At 37.6% G+C, this 24,876-nt stretch overlaps 1 protein-coding gene across 2 annotated transcripts in view; it reads right to left on the minus strand.

The window, feature by feature from the left end:
- EPM2A (EPM2A glucan phosphatase, laforin) overlaps positions 1–24,876 on the minus strand; it is a 108,950-nt gene that overhangs the window by 55,599 nt on the left and 28,475 nt on the right. For both annotated transcript variants that reach the window (NM_001099709.2, XM_059889729.1), the window contains 1 exon segment: positions 3,388–3,562. In NM_001099709.2, the coding sequence (NP_001093179.1) occupies positions 3,388–3,562 (175 nt within the window).

The raw sequence follows: 24,876 nt of genomic DNA on the forward strand, positions 1-24,876 counted from the left end.
TATAATACCCCATGTGTAAATATATATATTCTATATTTTGTGTCTATCATCTATTTTATGTACATATATTATTATATAATTTTATATATTATATATTTTTTTCTTTTTATACCTGAGGAAGATAACAGGTTTAATTACCTGAAAATTCAGTAGGACAGAGACTTAGTGAAACTAAACTGCTTTGAAGAAAATTTTTAATGTAACCTTTCTTGCATAAACAATGAGTACATGAACTATGTTTCATATTCAATCCATATACAGACATGAGACCATATGTGAAACTGAAGAAATACCTTCTTTAAACATTGCAACATTTTTTTATAAAAATTGTAATGTTTACTTGGCAGGGGGTGGGGGGAAGTTCTCAGAGTGACAGGTGTGCCCCACACAGATCCTCCCATCTCTTCATTCCGGGAGGGGTGGTAGGAGGGCCCAGGCTGATTATCCAGGCTTCTCTTCCACTCATTGAGATGTGATCTGCCCAAATGCACACAGCCTGGGTGAACACGCTCATAGGTATAGAAGCTAGTAATGGCAGATGAAATTCATGCCCACTTACTCTTTCAAATAATGACTATGAAAAATTAAGGGTTAGCAGTTACATTTTAAACAAACAACGAAAGAGAAAAGGATCAAAAATGAATACAGAACAACTGATTTAGGAGGAAATAAGATCACTCCAGCAATAGAAGATAACTTTAAAATAATTCTCCATAGTATTTTAAGCAAGTACTCATTCATAAACTAGAACAAACAAATATGCAAAAAGAGAATAAAAGAACAAAGAAGAGCCCATGAAAATTAAGAACCAAAATTAAGAGGAAAAAAAAAAAAATGAGGTAAGCTGGATAAACAATGAAGTCTCCCAAAATGTAAAGCAATAAAACCAGAAGCTGAAAAATATTTTTAAAGAGTCAAAAATACAGTATAAATCCATGCAGTCTAACATCCATATAAAGAGTGTCTTCAATGACAGAACAAAGATAAGGAAGGAGGAGAAATAATCCCATAGCAGAAAAAAAAATCCCTAGAGCCCAAGACATGACTCAACACATGAAAGGGTTCAGAAAATGTGGCTCAGCAAAAATGCAAAATAATCCATTAACACATCTTCATTAAGTGTCAGAACATCTCAACGGATGTTCCTTCTCATTCTTTTCTTTTGATCTTTTTCTCCTTGATTCCTAAATTGTGTGAATCCGAGGACTCTTTTCTTTGTAAATTCTTTATTTTCATCATGTCATCTATTGGCTCAACCATGTCTGACTCTTTGTGACTCCATCGGCCACCAGGCTCCTAGTCCATGGGATTCTCCAGGCAAGAGTACTGGAGTGGGTTGCCAGTTCCTTCTCTTTATTTTACTTATTTGTTACATGGTCTCAACTAGACTGATCACTTTGAATGTCACCTGTATATTGATAACCCCAAGTTTATATCTCCATTTCCAACCTATCCCTGAAACTCCAGAACTAATAAACAACCTACTCTTTCAAATAATAACTATGAAAAATTAAGGGTTAGCAGTTACTTTTTAAACAAACAACGAAAGAGAGAAGGATCAAACTCCACACAACACATGGATTTCTTTTCTGCAATCTAGTCTACATTTCAAAGGCAATATGTCTAACATAAAATTTTCATCTCAGTCCCTACTCCAAATTGTTCTTCTCCTAAATCTTCCTCATCTTATTTATCCAGTTGCTCAGACCATAAAAACACAAGTCATACAGAACTCTTTGCCTCCTGCTGTGCATCCAATCCATTAGCAAAGCCAACATCTAACATGAATTTATAAGAAAAGTGTGTCCAAGAAGAATAGTCATTTCCTAACACTATGATGAAGTTGTTTTCTCCGTCTCTCCTACCCCTTACAACCCTGTTTATATTAGTTATATCTCTCATTCAAAGCAATACAATTTTTAAGAACATGAGAATGCATCTTTGTCTATGGTACAAACACTGTGTGTCCTACAGTAAATAATACATACAGAAAATTTTAAATGTTGAATATTGGTTTTAAATTTTAAATCACCAAACTACAAAAGATTCATTTATATTTGCTAAATTAAATCTAACTTCTATAACCCTTGAAAATGTAAAAATAATGAAAAACAGAAGTTAATGGGTGGAAGTAGATGTGGAGGAAAATATAGGGACAATAAATCTCTGATCTCACACATTAGAAAGTCAAGGGGCACTGTCAAAAATTTATGGGTCAAGAAATAGAATTTTTATGATGTTAAATAACAAAAGAATTTTTTTAATGAGCCTGGTAGGGGTTGGAAGAGGGATGAAAAAATAAGTGAGCTAAATTTGTCTCATGTAATAGCATGGAGTCAAAAGCTATTTTTTTTCTATTTTTCTGAAATATTTTAATTTTTTTCACTTTTTATTTTGTATTGGAGTCTAGTCGATTAACAATGTTGTGATAATTTCAGGTGAACAGCAAAGGGACTAAGGCATACATATACACGTATCCATTCTCCCCCAAATTCCCCTCCCATCCAGCCTGTCACATAACATTAAGCAGAGTTCCGTGTTCTATACAAAGGTCCTTGTTGGTTATCCATTTTTAAATATGGCAGTGTGTACATGTCCATCTCAAATTCCCTATCACTTCCCCATATCCTTCCCCCTGGCAACCATAAGTTTGTTTTCTAAGTCAGTGAGTCTCTTCTGTTTTGTAAGTAAGTTCATTAGTATTATTTCTTTCAAAAGCTATTTTTAAATTGACATATTAATAAATAAAATATATGCATATTATTTAAGACTTGGATTTAAGTTTCAGAAAAACTAGCAATAAAATAGTTTAAAATAATTATTTCTGGTGAGTGGGAATGAAAGGAAACCTTATTTTCCATTTAGTATCCTCTTCAGTGTTGAATTTGTATTATGATACATACTGTTAGTATAATAATTAGACAAATAAATAAAAATAAATCTGTTAATAAATAACAAAGCATCCAATCTAGTCTTATGTCTAGATCTTCACACATATTTATTTGAATCATATTTTATAAAGAGACATCAATTTTTGTTTCACTGCTGGTCAGTAGTGTAAAAGATACAAAAGCTGATTTAGGCTATTTTTAGTCTAGTTTTTATTTTTAACACACTATATAAGTACAATTGGTTAACTAGTGTCTGGTCAAAATATGTTGATGCCAGAGTATGTATTTAGTAAAAAAAATTCTATAAAAAGGATTCTTCATGTCTAGAACCAGAAGAGCTCTTACAGTAATTCACTGTAATTTACCTCCTCAAAGTACCACAGGCCTATATAACCCTCCAGAGGGAGAGGCTGCAGTTCTAAACAGTGACCACTTCCATTGTCCTAATGCTACCCTTGTCCTACTTCTATGCTTATAAACATGGCACTATTTTTACCTTGAATAATGCATGGCTTGGTGGCCTGCAATATTAAAATAGAAGTCCGTCGTGTGCTTCATCTCATTGGTGTGCCCAGTGGCCTCGATCCAGTGTCCTATTGGGAGACAATAAACACCATCCACCAAGTTGTTTTCATTGTAAGTACAGCAACGGTCGTGGTGAGGCCCGTTGCCTAGAACAAGAAATGACAAACAAAGCAATTACATCAATGCTTTGCTTCAACAGTCATAGAGTTGCTGATGCAAAATTAATAGCAAGACAAAAATAAATACAAAGCTGCATAATCTACACATCTCAGTATAAACAAAAATAGACTAAGTTGGTGATGGACAGGGAAGTTAGGCATGCTGCAGTCCATGGGGTCACAAAGAGTTGGACACCACTGAGCAACTGAACTGAAGAGAGAACACAGTAAAAATATGTAAAGAATTACTTGTTAACTTCAGAGTACTATGCTCTCAATGGATACATGGATATTTACAAAAGCATATTAACTCAGAATTTCATGGGACCACGCAGGGCCTTAAGAGCCCACTATGAGTCACTCTGCATCCTGATAAGCTGCTGAAAGGGGCTTCCCAGATGGCTTAGATGGTAAAGAATCTGCCTGCAATGCAGGAGACCTGGGTTCAATCCCTGGACCATGAAAATCCCCTGGAGAAGGAAATGGAAAACCACTCCAGTATTCTTGCCTGGAGAATTCCATGGACAGAGGAGCCTGGTGGGCTACAGTCCATGGGGTCACAAAGAGTCGGACACGACTGAGTGACTAACACTTTTACTTTTCATTTTTCAAGCTGATGATAAGGGCTCTTAAGGCCATTTATGTCCCTATGATGCATATTTTTATCTCCCTGGAATTTATGACTCCGTCCACATTTATGACTAAAATCAGTAATAAAGTGTTTCAGTATCAGCTCAAACAACAGATTAATTTTTTTTTTTAAATACATTTATAAATAATAAAATAAAGGACCATATCCAATCCAGTTTGCATGTAAATCAGTAGTTAGTATTATGTTCAGATGGGAAAACTAAGCATCACAGAGGTTAACCAGCTTGCCCAGGATCATAGAACAAAGTACAGAGTGATCAGTAACCTGGTACCCCTAGTCCCCCACCTTTTAGGCACTTGATAGCTTCAGGCTGTTTTCTACTGCTTACTCTACAAAAGCACCAAGACAGACCCTCTGCCCTCCAGGGAGTGCAGCAAAAGAGGCAGAGACAGGACAACATGCCTCTGATAACATTATTTGCCTACATCACAATTCTGCCCGGTATCCACTACACTAGTAAACAGACCCTCAATTTCTATGAAAATTGTTATTTCTACATTACTTTTATAATCTCTTCTTATGTGACCACCACATTTCAAATCAATCCTTTCCTTAAACTACCTAATTTTCATATATTGTCATTAATAAGAAAAACATATAAAGTATTAGTCACTCACTCATGTCCACTTTTGTGCAACCCCATGGACTATAGCCCACCAGCCTCCTCTGTCCACGGAATTCTCCAGGCAAGAATACTGGAGTGGTTTGCCATTCCCTTCTCCAGGGGATCTCCAACCCACAGATTGAACCCAGGTCTCCTGTATTGCAGGTGTATTCTTTACCATCTGAGCCACCAGAGAAGTCCAAGAAAAACATACAATCAAAATAAAATAGGAATAAGTCACAATTACTATGAATATGAAAATTCGATTCATTCATTCCTTGCTCTGTCTTCCAAAATATTTTATCTAAGGTTATTTAGCATATAATCTATTTTTTAAAATGCTTAAGTCATTGGGCAGTTCTTTCGAACATAATTCCCCTTACCAGACAGAGGGTACAGGATGGCCCCTTTAATAAATAAATCATCATTGATCTTCCTAGCTTAGATTCTTCTTTTTCTCTTGATGGCTACAAGGTACTACACCAATTGCCTTATTAACCTTGATATTTAATAGAGAAAACCAAACTATGCTAGCAATCTTAATTCTAGAGACATATCCAACAGAAATATAACAAAAGTAAAGAAAGATACATGGATACATACATGTGTGTAACAATACTATTTTAATAGCAAATACTACAAACTATCTCACTTCAGCTATTCATTCTCCCAAAAATACTTATTGAATGTTGACTATATGACAGGCATTGTACTAAATCTTGTTAAGGATTTAGGTATTTCCCATAAAAGCAATTTTAAAAAAATGAATTATTTTAATCAGGCAGTTGACATGACCAAATTTTTATTGTGAAAATATCTCTCTGGTTACAGAGTAAAAAATTAACTCAAACACAATGAGATTAGAAGCAGAAAGTCCACTTAGGAAACTTCTGTGTTAGCCCACGTAAGAGGTGATAAAAACCTGAAGATAGAAATAGAAAGGAATGGGACAATTCAGGAGGGAAAAGCCACAGGATTTAATGATTAATTGGATATGGGACGTGAAGATAAAAAGAGAATCAGAAATGATTCCTAGGCTTCTGGCAAATACAACTCAATATATAGTGATACCATTCACTGAGATGTAAAAACTGGCAGAGTTGGAAGAAAAGACGGTCAGTCTGGTTTTCACATTTGGGACTTGGAGTGCTATTTAGATACAAAAGGAGCTGTCAAGTAGAGAGCTGGAGTTATTGATTTGACACTCAGACCCGAGATCTGAAGTAGAAAAATAAGTTCATAAGTCATCTAAGTATAAATGGTAACTGAGACAACGATATAGATGACTTACAAAGAAAAACAATGGTGATTGAGGAGAAAAGACTTCTAGAACCAATTTTGAAAGCATCTCAACATTTTACAGCTGGATAGAGAAGGATAAGATTAGAAAGGAGGAATAGAAAGAGAAGCTGTAGAGGAAAACTAGGAGTGAGTAAGTGAGGTGGGGGAGTATAATTGACACCATAGACTAAAGACAGGATGGATGCCTGTCTAACTAGCAACAGTAGTTATATCTGGAGAATGTAACTGGGAAGGAAGGACTATTTTACTCTAAACTATTTTTAATCCATTGGATTTGCTATAAAAAGAAGGCATTACTTTTTAGCAATGAAAGAATAATATCTATGGCTCCTGCTGATCAGTACAAGACAACAATTTACATGTTATAACTTAAATAAATATAGTTATTGAGGAACTCAAATATACATAAATTACACTGTTCAAGAAAAATTATGTATGTAACATGAACTTCCTAAGAGTTCTTCATTCCTAGAATTGGGGTTTTTAATTACTCATTTTTACAAATACATCTTTTAAGAGAAGTAACAAGACACATCTATCTCTCTCAGTCAGAGAAGTATCATATCAGTGAAGGTGTAGTGGAGAGTGGGAGCTCCCACCCCATTCAGTAGTAACAAGGAGTCTGATCCCTTCAGCTGTCAATGCAAACTGGATGGGGAACCTGGGTGATGAGGTGGTACCTCCACCCTCCTACTAAAGCAATGTCAGAGAACTAGAAGGTGGATCAGATGCAGAGTCTCATTATAATATACTCAGAATGCCCCAGCTTCAATAGAAAGTCACTCACTATATGAAGACTCACAAAGATCTCAAACTGAATGGCACAAAATGCTCAAAAGATGTTAAACTCAAGATGACAGACATGTTAGAACTATCTGACAAAGACTTTAAGCTTCAACAATCCATTGAACACACTTGAAATGAAAAATCACAAAGTCTTATCAAGGAAATAGAAGATGTAAATAGGAACTAAATGGCAATTCTAGAACTGAAAAATATAGCAGTTGAAATAGTAACCTCAGAGGATGGGCTCAAGGGCAGAATGGAGGTCAGAAAGAAAAGAAATAGCAAGCTATAAGATAGAACAGAAATTATTCAACAGAGAGAACACAGATGGAAAAAAAAAAATAGAGCCTTAGGGACTTGTAGGACTATAGCAAACGATGTAACTTTCCTGTAAATGGCATCTGAAGAAGAAATGAAAATATTTGAAGCGGGAAAATATTTGAGAAAAATGATATCTAAATATGTCTAAATATTTTCCAAATTTGCCAATAAACATACAGGTTCAAGAACTTGCACAAACTCCAAAGAGAATAAACAAAAAGAAATCCATGCCACAACATATCATAATTAAATTTTTGAAAACTAAACACAAAGAAAAAGTCTTGAAAGTAGCCAGAGAAAAATAACAATTTGGGAAAATAATCATTCTTATGTCAGTAGTGGGTGACTTTAACTCAGATGACCATTATATCTACTACTGCGGGCAGGAATCCCTTAGAAGAAATGGAGTAGCCATTATGGTCAACAAAAGAGTAGGAAATGCAGTACTTGGATGCAATCTCAAAAACGACAGAATGATCTCTGTTCATTTCCAAGGCAAACCATTCAATGTCACAGTAATCCAAGTCTATGCTCAACCAATAACGCTGAAGAAGCTGAAGTTGAACAGTTCTATGAAGACCTACGAGACCTTTTAAAACTAACACCCAAAAAAGATGTCCTTTTCATTATAGGGGACTGGAATGCAAAAGTAGGAAGTCAAGAAACACCTGGAGTAACAGGTAAATTTGGCCTTGGAATACAGAATGAAGCAGGGCAAAAACTAATAGAGTTTTGCCAAGAGAACACACTGGTTAGAGCAAACACCCTCTGCTAACAACACAAGAGAAGACTCTACACGTGGACATCACCAGATGGACAACACCAAAATCAGATTGATTACATTCTTTGCAGCCAAAGATGGAGAAGCTTTATACAGTCAGCAAAAACAAGACGGGGAGCTGACTGTGGCTCAGATCATGAACTACTTATAGCCAAATTCAGACTTAAACTGAAGAAAGTAGGGAAAACCACTAGACCATTCAGGTATGACATAAATCAAATCCCTTATGATTATACAGTGGAAGTGAGAAATAGATTTAAAGGCCTAGATCTGATAGATAGAGTGCCTGATGAACTATGGAATGAGGTTCTTGACATTGTACAGGAGACAGGGATCAAGACCATTCTCATGGAAAAGAAATGCAAAAAAGCAAAATGGCTGTCTGGGGAGGCCTTACAAATAGCTGTGAAAAGAAAAGAAGTGAAAAGCAAAGGAGAAAAGGAAAGACATAAGCATCTGAATTCAGAGTTTCAAAGAATAGCAAGAAGAGATAAGAAAGCCTTCCTCAGTGATCAATGCAAAGAAATAGAGGAAAACAACAGAATAGGAAAGACTAGAGAACTCTTCAAGAAAATTAGAGATACCAAGGGAATATTTCATGCAAAGATGGGCTCGATAAAGGACAGAAATGGTATGGACCTAACAGAAGCAGAAGATATTAAGATGAGGTGGCAAGAATACACAGAAGAACTCTACAAAAAAGATCTTCACGACCCAGATAATCACGATGGTGTGATCACTCACCTAGGGCCAGACATCCTGGAATGTGAAGTCAAGTGGGTCTTAGGAAGCATCACTACAAACAAAGCTAGTGGAGGTGATGGAATTCCAGTTGAGCTATTTCAAATCCTGAAAGATGATGCTGTGAAAGTGCTGCACTCAATATGCCAGCAAATTTGGAAAACTCAGCAGTGGCCACAGTACTGGAAAAGGTCAGTTTTCATCCCAATCCCAAAGAAAGGCAATGCCAAAGAATGCTCAGACTACCTCACAATTGCTCATCTCACACACTAGGAAAGTAATGCTCAAAATTCTCCAAGCCAGGCTTCAGCAATACGTGAACCGCGAACTTCGAGATATTCAAGCTGGTTTTAGAAAAGGCAGAGGAACTAGAGATCAAATTGCCAACACCCACTGGGTCATGGAAAAAGCAAGAGAGTTCCAGAAAAGCATCTATTTCTGCTTTATTGACTATGACAAAGCCTTTGACTGTGTGGACCACAATAAACTGTGGAAAATTCTGAAAGAGATGGGCATACCAGACCACCTGATCTGCCTCTTGAGAAGCCTATATGCAGGTCAGGAAGCAACAGTTAGAACTGGACATGGAACAGTCTGGTTCCAAATAGGAAAAGGAGTACGTCAAGGCTGTATATTGTCACCCTACTTATTTAACTTCTATGCAGAGTACATCATGAGAAACGCTGAGCTGGAAGAAGCACAAGCTGGAATCAAGATTGCTGGGAGAAATATCAATAACCTCAGATATGCAGATGACACCACCCTTATGGCAGAAAGTGAAGAGGAACTAAAAAGCCTCTTGATGAAAGTGAAAGAAGAGAGTGAAAAGGTTGGCTTAAAGCTCAACATTCAGAAAACGAAGATCATGGCATCTGGTCCCCCATCACTTCATGGGAAATACATGGGAAACAGTGGAAACAGTGTCAGACTTTGAATTTTGGGGCTCCAAAATCACTACAGATGGTGATTGCAGCCATGAAATTAAAAGACACTTACTCCTTGGAAGGAAAGTTATGACCAACCTAGACAGTATATTCAAAAGCAGAGACATTACTTTGCCAACTCTGTCTAGTCAAGGCTATGGTTTTTCCAGTAGTCATGTTTGGATGTGAGAGTTGACTGTGAAGAAAGCTGAGTGCCGAAGAATTGTTGCTTTTGAACTGTGGTGCTGGAGAAGACTCTTGAGAGTCCCTTGGACTGCAAGGAGATCCAACCAGTCCATTCTGAAGGAGATCAGCCCTGGGATTTCTTTGGAAGGACTGATGCTAAAGCTCAAACTCCAGTACTTTGGCCACTTCATGCAAAGAGTTGACTCATTGGAAAAGACTATGATGCTGGGAGGGATTGGGGGCAGGAGGAGAAGGAGATGACAGAGGATGAGATGGCTGGATGGCATCACCGACTCGATGGACGTGAGTTTGAGTGAACTCCGGGAGTTGGTGATGGACAGGGAGGCCTGGCATGCTGCAATTCATGGGGTCGCAAAGAGCCGGACACGACTGAGTGACTGAACTGAACTGATGTCAGTAGTTTTCTCAAAAAAAAAAAGGTGGCGGGGGGGAGGGGGGGGCCTAAACAGAAGATCTCTATAAATAGAAAGGAAGTTGTTTAACATCAGAAAGGAAGAACATGATAAGCAAATGGGTAAATACAGTAGATTTTCTTTCTTCTCTTGAGTTTCTAACAAATATTACAGTGCTCTCTGATGTCCTACATGTATGCTGGAGATATTTAAGGCAGTTATATGGAGAAGGGCAAAGAAATAAGATTCCTCCAATTCATTTAATATGGCAAAATAATGAAACCAGTCATCTATGACAAGTTATGTTTGTATAATGTAGGTGAATCAAAATGGAATTCAAAAAAATGTTTAAGTATGAACCATATTTCCATAAGAAGGCAGAGAAAGGAAGCAGAAAAAAAAAAAACAAACAGAAAATTACCATAAACAAATGAAAAAAAAATAGCAAACTTAAGTCCTAATATACCAATAATCTCATTAAACATAAACTGTCTAAATACACATTAAAATACAGAGATTTTCAGAGTAGATTTTTTTTTTTTTTAGTGAACCAGCTATTTGCTGTCTAGGAAAAACTCACTTCAGATTAAACAGGCAAGTGAAAAGTAAAAGTATAGAAAAAGATACACCATGCAAGCATTAATTAAAAGAAAGTAGAAGTGGTTACATTATTACATATAAACTAGAACCTGAAAACAAAGAAAAGCACTAGAGATAACGAGGGAAATTATATGGTGGTCAAAGTATCAATCCAACCTGGATTGATGGAAAGGATTATGCAAAGTGAAATAAGACAGAGAAAGACAAATACTATATGATCTCACTTACATGTGGAATCTACAAAACCAAAACCAAAACACACAAAAAGCAATGAAAATGTGTTTCAATGAGTGAATAACAAATTCTGGTATGTCCATACCATCATTCAGCCAAAAAAAAAAGGAATGACCTGTTGATAATGCAATAACCTGGGTAAATCTCAAAAAATTAAGCTGAGTGAAAAAAAATGCCAATCCCACATATTATATAATACCACTTTTATAACATTCTTGAAAAAAAATGTATAGAGATGGAGAACAGTTTAGTGGTTGCCAGGGGTCGGAGGGTTAGAGAAGGTAGAAATCAGGTGAGGCTGTAAAGAGGACACGGAAGATCCTGGTGGTGAATATGTTACCAATGAGAGAAGGCAAAAGTTACTCTGAATCTTTTTGTATTATTTCTTATAACTGCATGTGAATAAAAGAAAATTACTTCAAAAAAATGTTTCATTCAAAAATAAATAAATCTTGGTTTGCCTGTTTTTTCCAAATAGACTAGAGAATTTTTAGGTTTCCAATCCACTTTTTGTTCCATAGGACTGGCCTAAGAGTACAGTGTGTAGCTGTTCAGTCACCCAGTTGTGTCAGACTCTTTGAGAACCATGTACTGCAGCACACCGGGCCTCCTTGTCTTTCAACATCTGGAGTTGGCCCAAGTTCATGTCCATTGCACTGGTGATGCCGTCCAATCATCTCATCCTAATAAACACATTGTTCACTAGCACTGTGATCATTTATGCCTAGAGGTTTAGTTAACTTTTCCAGGTCTCTTCTACCTCGTGAAGGTGTCAGTTGGCTACGCTGTCAGGTTAAAAGGTAACTTTGTGGCTTCTTTGAAGGTTGGGGTAGGATGGGGAGGGAGCCTGCAGGAGTGAATTCTCTGTTCCATTGGAGCCACCCACTGTCAGTCACTTATTAGCATTAATTTTAAATAAACATACAAACAACTCACTAAGGCAAGATAAACTAACTTGTGTTATTGGCAGAAAAGTAGAAAAGGATTCATTTAATTAACAATAAATGCCTATTTCCTTAGCGCGGACTTGGCCATAATGTTATTTGTTCATTGAGGCAAATCACGAAAATTAAAATAAAGCGACGAATGTGAAGGAGTAAGAAGACAGCTTTCTGGCATTCCAGTTAAAGCCAGGGAAGTAAGAAACCTCAAAAAGTCTAAAACTCTGGACTAACACATTATTTTAAATAGTTCCGTAAGTTTGAAAGTTCAAGTTAAAATGACTTTATTTTTTAGTCAGAACGTTTGAAATATGGGACAAGCAAAATTTATTCGATAGCAGTCTACTTAAAATTCTAATTATTTTGCATATGTTGTTTTATTTGAATCTATCCTCTTCAGAGTTTAATTACCTTGCAGTTTTTATTTCTAGCACATGAACATCAATTTGAACCTAACACATTAATCTCTAATTTTAGCTAGTAATTCACCCAAATCAGATCGCTCTCATGCCCATCTGTTACTTCCTACTCCAGAACTTATTGGTGCATAAAGTTGTACAAACATGGTGTAATCATTACCAGCTCTGGCGTTTTGATATTCTATTCCAATGGCGAAAGCAAAACAAAATAAAAGGCAAAAAAACATTTTTGTTCAACCAACTGCCTCTTTGAGAGAGTGGATCTTGTTCCAATTGAGCACGTTGATAAATTGCAGCAGGCAATGGTTGAAAATAGTTGAGTTTAGGAGTAGTGGTGGGAAACAGCTAAATTGCATCACAGAAGACAAGACATGGGGGCAATCAAAGAAGGAAAGGACAGGAAAAGAAAATGTGAAGATTGAGAAAGAGAAGGAAAGGGGAGATGGAGAAAGAGAAGAGAGGTGGGAAGATGCAGCCAGCAGACTACGTAAAGTGAAGTTGATAATCAAAACACACTGGCCGTGAGACCGCCAGAGAGCAGGTAAAGGCAAGTGTTTTAATACCTAATTTGAAGTTGTTTGTCCTTCTATAATATTCCTCTCTACTCATCAACGCCCCCCCACCTCAACCTTCAATATAACCTACTACATTCACACACAAATTTCTTGCATGGAGAGACAAAGAGGATAGTTCATTAATGAAAATTCATTTGAAAACTTAATTTCTTGCCAATGTTGACTTGATGTATAACAGGGCAATATAAGCAGGGCAACAAGAAGCTATATCTGCTAAGCAGAGCAGAAGCAGGGAAGCAGAAGTAAGGAAGACCCAGCGGATTTAAATCTTCCCTTCTCCACAGTTATCTTAGAGAGCATTCCATCCTCCCCAAGCTATAGGAACAGGGATACATACATGTATCATAAGGAGGAAGACCACAGTTAATATCTAACCTAAGGAGTTATACAGTCTCTTTCAGAATCTGTGTACACACCACAAAATAAAATTTTAAGAGAGAAAACAAGAAAAGTTAATAGGAAAATAAATAATACAAAATTATGAAAGAATATTATTATTTACAGGATTTTTATCTCATTTGATTATGCAAAAATCTTAAATGCAAAGTGTTAAGTAGACAACACTTCATGCTAATGGCAAAAAAAAATGATATCTGGCTAATGAAAGTTAGGAAATCAAAGACTATCTATGGGCAGGAAGAAAGTTCTATACCAATTCAGGTAGGTATGTAGATGAAAGTTCACTTCCTGTATAACAATATTGCATTAAAATAATAGGAGGTTTATATACTCGAGTCCTTTGCCATGAGTTAAAGCTAAAATAACTCCAAGGAAAAATCCAATACAAAACAATTCCACAAATTCAGGAAAGAGCTCCAAAAGTTTTGATTTAAAATTATAGTAATGACTACAAATCACTTCACAATGATGAAAATAGGAACTAGATTTAGAGATAATTAGGCTTTTCTACATTAGACATGAGAATATTATTGTTAAGGAGGCTAGAATTTGGAGGACCAGAAAGGAAAACACTAAATGTGACAGGATGATTATGATAATGAATCAAACATCTGACTCCTCTGTATGTGCGTGTGTGTGTGTGTGCACACACACATGCATGCAAATGTGTGTATGTGTGTGTGACTGTCTTTCAAGTTAAAAACAACTGATTATTATTGGTGATTGATATTTTTATGGCAATGGTAAGTTGAAATGCGATATCTAAGCATCATCCTTTCTGTAAATCTGTACAGGTAAATTTGTCTAACCCTTCAAAATAAGCTACTCAGCTTAAGATGGTTACTGGACAGAACCACAAATCAGGGGGCTCCTACCTTTGTACGTAATAGGTCTGGCTTCATTTGTTCTCGTTAATAATCAGACTTAAGACCATTCACTTATGCTTCAAAGTCTATGAGACAATCAACAAAAATCCTTAGACAGTTGTTTATTAGGCAGGTGTAATGCGTTGGTCCTCTCAAAGCTGAGCTTAAGGTGTGCAGAAAACGGGAACAGCAGGAGTGATTAATAAAGCTTAGCCTTGGATTCACTCTCTGCCAGGCCTCCAGAGGGGATCTTTTAGGTAAAACTCCCCAAAGAGCCTTGATCAGTTCCAGCTAAGAATTTAAAGAAAAACATAATTAACACCTGCCAAACCATGCAGAGCAAAATATTAGGAGGGAAATTTTCCATGATTAAATTGAGGTTTAGATCAAGCTAAGTTGAAGAAATATAATTTAAAAAATGATTATGGGCATTAAAAAATTCAGTAGTTCTTTTCCTAAAAGATTTGCTAATAATTTAATATCTCTTCGTTGCAAACAAAATTAGGTACCCCCAAAATTTATATGTTGAATCTAACCCCCAAAGTGAATTTCTCTGGCTATACGGCTGTTAGGGAATTCAGGTTAAATGAGAACATAAGGGTGGAGTCCTAAACCAAAAGGACTGGTGCCCTTCTAAGAAGGGAAAGAGAAACCAGAATCTCTCTCTCCATGCAGGCATTGAGGACAGGCTATGTGAGGACACACCAAGAAGGCAGCCATCTACAAAACAGGAGAAAAGTCCTCTCCAGAAACCAAATCTGCTGGCCCTCTGATCTGGGACTTCTAACTTTCAGAACTGTGAGAAAATAAATTTCTATCATGTAATCTACCCAGTCAATGGTATATTGTTATAGCAGCTCAAGCAAATGAATGCATTCACATATATGAAATATTCTAGAATTTAATTCAGTTAATGGACTATCCAAGGATTATTGAGAGATTGTTGTATATCCAGTCCTGGGGTAAAATGAAGTAGACAAATGAAATTTACAACACGATTCTCACAATGAATAAATTATTGTTGATCAGACAACAGTTACACAAAGCAATTTGTGAATGAAACAAAACTAAACTAAATGATGAAAATAATTTTAAAACTACCTAAGACACTGTGTGGATCACAATAAACTGTGGAAAATTCTGAAAGAGATGGGAATACCAGACCTCCTGACCGGCCTCTTGAGAAACCTATATGCAGGTCAGGAAGCAACAGTTAGAACTGGACATGGAACAACAGACTGGTTCCAAATAGGAAAAGGAGTATATCAAGGCTGTATATTGTCACCCTGCTTATTTAACTTCTATGCAGAGTACATCATGAGAAACACTGGGCTGGAAGAAGCACAAGCTGGAATTAAGATTGCCAGGAGAAATATCAATAACTTCAGATATGCAAATGACACCACCCTTATGGCAGAAAGTGAAGAGGAACTAAAAAGCCTCTTGATGAAAGTAAAGAGAACAGTGAAAAAGTTGGCTTAAAGCTCAACATTCAGAAAACTAAGATCATGGCATCTGGTCCCATCACTTCATGGGAAATAGATGGGGCAACAGTGGAAACAATGTCAGACTTTATTTTGGGGGGCTCCAAAATCACTGCAGATGGTGACTGCAGCCATGAAATTAAAAGACGCTTACTCCTTGGAAGGAAAGTTATGACCAACCTAGATAGCATATTCAAAAGCAGAGACATTACTTTGCCAACAAAGGTCCATCTAGTCAGCCTATGGTTTTTCCAGTGGTCACGTATGAATGTGAGAGTTGGACTGTGAAGAAAGCTGAGCACCTAAGAATTGATGCTTTTGAACTGTGGTGTTGGAGAAGACTCTTGAGAGTCCCCTGAACTGCAAGGAGATCCAACCAGTCCATTCTGAAGGAGATCAGTCCTGGGTGTTCTTTGGAAGGACTGATGTTGAAGCTGAAACTCCAATACTTTGGCCACCTCATGTGAAGAGTTGACTCATTGGAAAAGACTCTGATGCTGGGAGGGATTGTGGGTAGGAGGAGAAGGGGACAACAGAGGATGAGATGGCTGGATGGCATCACCAACTCAATGGACATGAGTTTGGGTAAACTCCGGGAGTTGGTGATGGACAAGGAGGCCTGGCGTGCTGCAATTCATGGGATGGCAAAGAGTCAGACACGACTGAACAACTAAACTGAACTGAAGACACTGATACATAAGCAGACTATTCAAGGACTGCAAATAAGCTTAATCTCCAGGGACATTTTCCATTCATTATGACTGGAATGCGATGTTGGGATGTATTCCAAAGAGCAGTTGGCTCACTAGGAAAGGAAACTATGATAGATTTGTGGTGTATACATGGGTTTCCCTGGTGGCTCAGCTGGTGAAGAATCCACCTGCAATGTGGGAGACCTGGGTTCAATCCCTGGGTTGGGAAGATCCCCTAGAGAAGGGAAAGGCTACCCACTCAGTATTCTGGCCTGGAGAATTCCAAGGACTCTATAGTCCATGGGATCCCAAAGAGTTAGACATGACTGAGAGACTTTCACTTTCACTTTTCACATGGATATAGAAGACTGAATTTTGGAGTATCTGTGTGAGCTACATCTAGTGAGAAATGTTTTGTGATAAAGAGGATGGATCACAAACTGTGATGACAATATCAGATGCTTTAGATACATAACAAAGATGACAACACTGGATGCTTTAGATACTTAACTAGCCACAATAATGTTTCAATGAGTATGATTTAAAGCAGGAGATAGTTAACAAGAACAAATGTCTATTTTAGTGGGTAGAGTGAGAACAAAATAGGGACTTGTAGGGTCCATAATACTTTCCAAATTCTAAAGCAAGCTGTGTAAAACAACCGGATTTCATGACTTGGAAAAGCCAAAAAGAATATTACGTTTTCTAACCATTATTTAGGAAGCCAGACTTCCTTTTTTATTACAGATGATTTCTATGAATTAATGATTCATAAGGATGCACATATCTTAAAATGAAAGCATCTCAAAAATTGAAGATTCTCTTTAAAAACATCCCCAAAATGGCATTACTAGGCAATTATGCTTCCATTTAAAATTAACTACAACAACAAAGCTCTCCATTTTATATAATTTTTAGAGAAAATATGAAACTTAGATTGTTCTTAATAGGCTTGACTCAAAGCACCAAGACTGAATATTAATAATTCATTCAATGTGATGCTAATCTAGAGAGAAGCCAAAAGATTTGACCACCTGATTTGAAGTGATCAGATCTTGTGGTAGCTAATTATGCCATGACTCAAAGGATTAAACAAGCAGATCCAAATATTAAAATGCTCCATCTCTGCATCATTGGACATATTTCTACATACTGCAGTTACTTTCTATGTCACATGCAGTGATGTTTATTCATGTATTTAATATATTTTTATCTGATTGCTCTACTAATTTTTAATGTTGATTTTCCTCCTGCCATTTAAACAATTTTTATAGTAGTGTCTAGACTTTTGTTATTGTTAAATTGTCAGGTCAATTTTTCTCTCCATAGCACTCTTAGACTTGACTAGAAATTTCATTGCATTTCATTGTCTGAACACAAATCCAAGTTACACTATAAAAATTAAGCATCTACATTAATATTAGACTCACTATATGAAGCAAATGCTTTCAACCAAATTTCACTACTTTGTATGACATACCTTGAAGCCCACGACAAAAGCTCTCATGTCACCTATCTTTTGTGCATGCGTGCTAAATCACTTCAGTCATGTCTGACTCTTTGAGACCCTATGGGCTGTAGCCTGTCAGGCTCCTCTGTCCATAGGATTCTCCAGGCAAGAATACTGGAGTGAGTTGCCATGCCCTCCTCCAGGGGATCTTCCCAACCAAGGGAAGGGACCTGCATCTCTTATGTCTCCAGCAGTGGCAGGTGGGTTCTTTACCACTGGTGCCACCTGGGAAGCCCTTATCTTTATGTACTTTAAGTCAAACAAACTGAGGCAGAAGGCAATACCTTCCCTAGTAACCATATCTCAAATGTCCCATGTTTAGATGCAAAGAACTCAAAATAATCATCTTCATCCCAGGAACTCTGAAAAACACTGAGCATTGTTTTACATTTAACTTCGTTCTGACCCAGTTCACGCAGTGCACAGGCATTTCAGTAGTTCCAAAGTAAGTCAATGCTTTCTAGAAAGTGGACTAAATGGTTTAATGAGACATTCCCTTGAACTGATCAAGGTCCGATGTGAAAACCATCTCTGTGGCTTCATGCTTTAGTTTCTTCCATGACAAAAATATTTTTTATATGATGGAGATACAGCTAATGTAAACATCACATAAGCACTGCTCTAGTTACTGAAAAGAAATTAGAAATAAACAGCTAGTTGAAATAAAGGATAGAGTGGCCCAATGTTTTTAAACACTAAATTGTTTCTGAAATTGATAAGCCAGATTAAAACCTTTTTAATGAGACATTATAAGCTGTTAAAATAAATTAGAGAGATTTTCTTAAAATTTACCAAAGCATAAACTACACATGTATGAAAAATAGTTGATGAAGATTTTTGCTTCTCTAAATCTTATGTCTGACTGCAAGCAACAGAAAAACCAACAGTGACTTCAATAAATACACATAGATCTCACATGTAACAAAAGATGCAAAGCCAGGCAGGCCAGAACTGGTGAAATACCAAGTACCTTCTAAATGTCGGCTTTGCCATCCTTCACACATTGACTTTGCTGTCATGCCTGTCAACTCTTGTTCAAAGGGTGACACTCTACTGGTCATGAAAAAGAGTGAAGAGCCCCTGGTTCATTTTCATGAGAAAATTGAAAGCGTTCCTGGAAGCCTTTTACAAAAGACCTCTTACATCTCATTAGCTAGAACTAGGCAACATGGACATCCTTAGACCGATTATTAACCAGGATGAGTAAGAGTACCACACTGATTAGAGCAATAATGACTGATCCCGTTGCTACCAAAACAAATAAGGATTTCTGGTATTCTGCAAAAATAAGGATTTCTGGTATCCTGAGGAAATGGGGAAAAACAAAGGCTAATTAGGCTGCTGAGGGTGATGATAATGGGTTGGAACACATCATCTTTCTCCAGCAAATCATCTCAGAAGATAGACCAAATTTCTTTTGGTATCTCATGTTTCTCCTTGATTTAATCCAAAAGTATTTAATACATTAAATTTTTATTTGTAAAATATTTTTAAATAAGTTGACAATAAAACTAAAAGCATTTTAATATATTTTAAACACTTGAAAATTGCCCACAACCCACCCTTAAACAAATAGAGAATATAGGCTGTCTGGTTCTTGACTGTGTTTGTCTTGTGCTAATATAACCTCTTCACTATAACACAGACTCTCCTATGAGTGGCCTTATGAGTGTGTGCTTTCAGTCGTGTCCGACTCTTTGTGACCCCATGGACTGCGGCCCACCAGACTCCTCCATCCATGGAATTTTCCAGGCAAGAATACTGGAGCAGGTTGCCATTTCCTTCTCCAGGTTATCTTCCCAACCCAGGGTTCCAACCTGTATCTCTTGCATCTCCTGCATTGGCAGGCAGGTTCTTTACCCCTGAGCTATCAGGGAATCTCCTACTCTTAAACCACCCCAAATCCCTCCTCTTCTAGTTTTCCTTTAGTCTCTGCCCCACCATCACCTCTGACAACCTCATTTTCCTTCTAACTGCCTCAGTTCTCAATAAATATCCTCATTTCCCTATTCATTCTTCAGGGGCTACAGTTTGTCATCTACCCTCATCAGCTTACTGAGGGGAAAAAAGGCAACATTAAATGAAGTCATCGTTTCAGATTCATTTTTCGCTTTTCTTTACCAACCTCCAGCTTGTAATGGTAGTGTGTACTCTGTTGAAACTCTCTACTCTCGGCTCCATATTACTATTCCCCTGGATGGGAGGATATCATAGCAGTATGATAGTGTATGGACTCTACGTTCAAACTCAGACTGCATTCCAAGTTATACTATTCACTACTTGTAAACAGTAATAAGTCATTTAAGCAATCTGTGCCTCTGTTTTCTCATTTGTGAAAAAGGGAGAGTAGTACTATCTACTTCATAGGGTTGTTCTGAGAAAATTCAATTAAGTGATTTAATTTAAAGGATTTAACACAGTACCTACCACAGTTGCTGTTCAATAACAACTCAGTAGGAACACTTAACTATTACTCTTCTTTCTTTCTCTTCCACTCCTGGTCTGTTTGCAAAACTGGTCACTGATATGCAAAACAGGTATACCTCAAAAATAAGCTCAAATTTTTTTAACAGCTTTGTTCAGATCTACATGTTCCAAAGATAAGACCAATGATTTCTTTCCAGCACCTCAGCTGGTTTACAAATTCTGACCAATCTCTTATCAAACCATACTAACTTCTTCCTAAAATCAGAACTAATTGAAACTCCCAAATCTTTTCACTTTGAATTGTTCTCTAGGTCTCTATTTTTACAGAATAATTTATTAATGCATATATAAGGTTTGACTTTTATTAGTTTTTTGTTGGTTTATTCCTATTTGAGGGACTTAAAATTTTGAATAATGCTTCTCTCAAATGAAATAGCAACTCTTTCCCAGTTTTCTCTTATCAGCAAGTGTGACAAGCATGCTTCCTAAATTACTAATAAAGAGATTTAGCAGGAAAGGACCTAGAATAAAGTGACTTGTGAAACGCCAGTTGCACTTACCCTCATGTTCCTACTGGTTTATCAATCAGAGTACTTTAGGTCAGTTGTACAACTTCAGTGAATCCACCTAACTAATCTATTAGCCACTCAGTCACTTTCTAATCTGTGAAAGTGTTGGTCTCTCAGTCATGTCTGAGTCTTTGTGACTCCATGGACTGTAGCACACCAGGTTCCTCTGACAATGGAATTCTCCAGGCAAGAATACCAGAGTGGGTTGCCATTTCCTTCTCTAGGGGATTTTCCTGACCCAGGAATCGAACCCGGGTCTCCTACATTTCAGGCAGATTCTTTACCATCTGAGCTAAAATAACAACTCAGTAGGAACACTTAACTATTACTCTTCTTTCTGTCTCTTCCACTCCTGGTCTGTTTGCAAAACTGGTCACTGATACACAAAACTAAGATACACTGTTCCTACATTTTTCCATTTGTATACATGAGAATTGATATTTTATGAAGTAAAAATTCTAAAAAAATTTTTAAACCTACTTTAAAATATGTAATGATGATGAAATGCCAGAGTTTATTTTTAACTTTTTGGAGTCATAAATTCTTTTGAGAATCAATAAAAAGCTATGGATCATCTTCCAGAAAAAAAAAAAAAAATTGTGTGTGTTCATGCACACAGTGCAAATAGCTTATCACTATTCTGTACATAAGAAGAGAGGATATATGATTCATAATTATGACCATAAGAGAAAGAAACGACATTCATTTTAACAAATCAATTCATTTGTAAACATCTATCCTTCTATCATTACTTTTTTCCTCCTTAAAAAAGGAAAAATTTATTTGACATAAAACAATTAAAATTTAAATTTTCTATCAAATGTCAGCCATTTAAAAATAGAGATTTCTCTATTTACACCATTTTACAAGCAACTTTTAAACAGCTTTTCAAAGGAGTTACTTTCTTTTATATAGAATGCAGTAATAATGGCAGTTTAGAAATTGCACTGATGGCTCCTTCCAAGTGGAAACTAGCAACCCACTATGTTACTAAAGAATCTTGATTTTTTTTTTCATGCCACATGGAAAGACAACTCAAGTAGACCTGGACCATCACTTTGTTGTTGTTGTTTAGTTGCTAAGTCATATCTGACTCCTTTGCGACCCCACAGACTGTAACCCGGAGGGCTCTTCTGTCTATGGAATTTCCCAGGTGAGAATACTGGAGTGGGTAGCCATGCCCTTCTCCAGGGCATCTCCCGACCCAGGGATGGAACCTGTGACTCCAGCATTGGCAGGCAGATTCTTTTAGCACTGAGCCACCTGGGAAGCCAACCATCCCTTATATGGAAGCCTTAATATCAAAAGAAGTCAGCAAGGAATAACTTATCAAGCTTTACAACTGTACTTTTCCTATTGAACTGATCTTGTAGAATTAATTTTCTAAGAAATTCTGACACAAGGTAAACTGATTCGGAACCCTGACTGTGTTTCACAAATATGTCATAGACATCAAAGGATTCAGCATAACAACTTTATTATCTTAGGATACATAGGATAAAACTAGCATCAGTGGTATTACCAGTCAAAAATGTCTATATGACTTTACTGAAAAAAATAATTGTTAAAGCACTCACAAAAGAAGCCAACAGCAAGATATTTGTAGGTGATTTTTAACTGATTTTAATTACCGACATCAAAGTAATTTAACTACATCTGAGCTAAGTTACAGAGAAGGCAGTGGTACCCCACTCCAGTACTCTTGCCTGGAAAATCCCATGGACGGAGGAGCCTGGTAGGCTGCGGTCCATGGGGTCGCGAAGAGTCGGCCACGACTGAGCAACTTCCCTTTCACTTTTCACTTTCATGCATTGGAGAAGGAAATGGCAACCCACTCCAGTATTCTTGCCTGGAGAATCCCAGGGACGGGAGAGCCTGGTGGGCTGCCATCTACGGGGTCGAACAGAGTTGGACACGACTGAAGCGACCTAGCAGCAGCAGCAGCAGAGCTAAGTTAAGCTATCTAAGGCTTCTTCCCAAAAGAAGCAAAGTGTTTGTCCTTCAGTTGTGTCCAACTCTTTTCAACCCCATGGACCGTAGCTTGCCAGGCTCCTCTGTCCATGAGATTCTCCAGGAGAGAATCCTGGAGTGGGTAGCCATCCCCTTCTCCAGGGGATCTTCTCAACCCAGGGATCAAACCAGGGTTCCAAAAGTTCTGGATAAATTGCTAAATTTTAGTGACTGTCCTCACATTTATGTCAATCACTTTTAAACAAATGGTAACAGATTCTCAGAATTATTTTGGGAGGGAGTGCATGGGATGGGGAAGGGTGGAAATAAGATTTGGAGAAAATGAGATGGTGATTAAATTCTTTTCTATGAGATAATATACAAACTGTAAAATTATAGTAGAGTGCAAGTGAAATACTGCCACCCAGTGGAATTAAGATAGAAATAAAATCTTCGAATGCAAGAATTTCATACCACTTTTCAACTAGAACAATAGAGCTTAATAATTTTAAAAGTACTTTCAAATATATTATTTCTCAAAAAAAAAAAACCCAGTGGGACAGACAACAAACATGTGAGTATCTCTTTTCCTGAGTCTGAGGTTCTAGCAGATTACATGACTTGACAAAGTCCTATATTTATCCAGCAGCAAAGCAAACACCAGGGCTCAGGGCTGCTGGCACTCATTCCACTGCTGCTGATACCACGCAGTTCCTTCTAAAAAGAGCCTCTATCTCCACCCTTGTCCAAAACCTGCACTTCACAGAGGAGAAAAGTGAGACTCAGAGATTATGTGGTCTTCTCAAACATTTCCAAGGGATTTCAGAAATATAGATTAAAGTAGAACCCTACTGGGGTTTCCCTGGTGGCTCCCGGGTAAAGAATCTGCCTGCAATGCAGGAGCCGCAGGAGATTCAGGTTTGATCCCTGGGTCAGGAAGATCCCCAGGAGGAGGGCATGGCAACACACTCCAGTATTCTTGCTTGGAGAATCCTATGGATAGAGGAACCTGGTGGGCTACAGTCCATAGCGTTGCAACAGTCACACATGACTGAACTGACAGCACACACACACACACACACACACTTACACACACTGTGATAACTGACAACTCCAAGTTTTCAGTGGCATAGAAAAACAAAGGTTTACTTCTCTCCTGTGCTAGAGCTCATTATAGATTGGCTAAGTAAGGACTCTCCTTCATGTTGTCGTCATCTCTGTGCTGGGACCTTCAGAAAGAGGAACCATTGTTTGGAATATGAATAGTAACCTCTTGTCGGAGAGAAAAAAGTAAGGCAAAGCAACAGGAAATGACATACATCATTTCTTCTTACACTTCATTGACTAAAGCAAGCCATATGACAAAGGTATACATCTTCATTTGGGCAAAGAACAATCTCCCACAGGGAAAGGATGTAGATATTGGTAAACAATAATCAACTACCATACCCCCAACTGTTCCAAATATGCTGAGAAAAAGTGGCTCTCGGTTACACAGAGGAAAGAGGTCAGATCCCTCAATATGTGGGATGGGGATTCAAGCAACTTTACTCAAATACCAAAAAGAAAGGTTAGGGACTTCCCAGGTGGTCCCATGGCTAAAACGCTCCCAATGCAGGGGACCTGGGTTTGATCCCTGGTCAGAGAACCCAATATGCCACATCTAAGAGTTTGCATGCCCCAACTAAGACCCACCACAGCTAAATAAATAAAAGGAAAATCTATCACAGAAGGCTGCTGCTGCTAAGTCGCTTCAGTCGTGTCCGACTCTGTGCGACCCATAGATGGCAGCCCACCAGACTTCCCATCCCTGGGATTCTCCAGGCAAGAACACTGGAGTGGGTTGCCATTTCCTTCTCCAATGCATGAAAGTGAAAAGTGAAAGTGAAGTTGCTCAGTCGTGTCCAACTCTAGCGACCCCATGGAC

The sequence above is a fragment of the Bos taurus genome, chromosome 9 (genome assembly GCF_002263795.3).
Source record: "Bos taurus isolate L1 Dominette 01449 registration number 42190680 breed Hereford chromosome 9, ARS-UCD2.0, whole genome shotgun sequence".
In the NCBI taxonomy this organism is placed as follows: Eukaryota; Metazoa; Chordata; class Mammalia; order Artiodactyla; family Bovidae; genus Bos; species Bos taurus.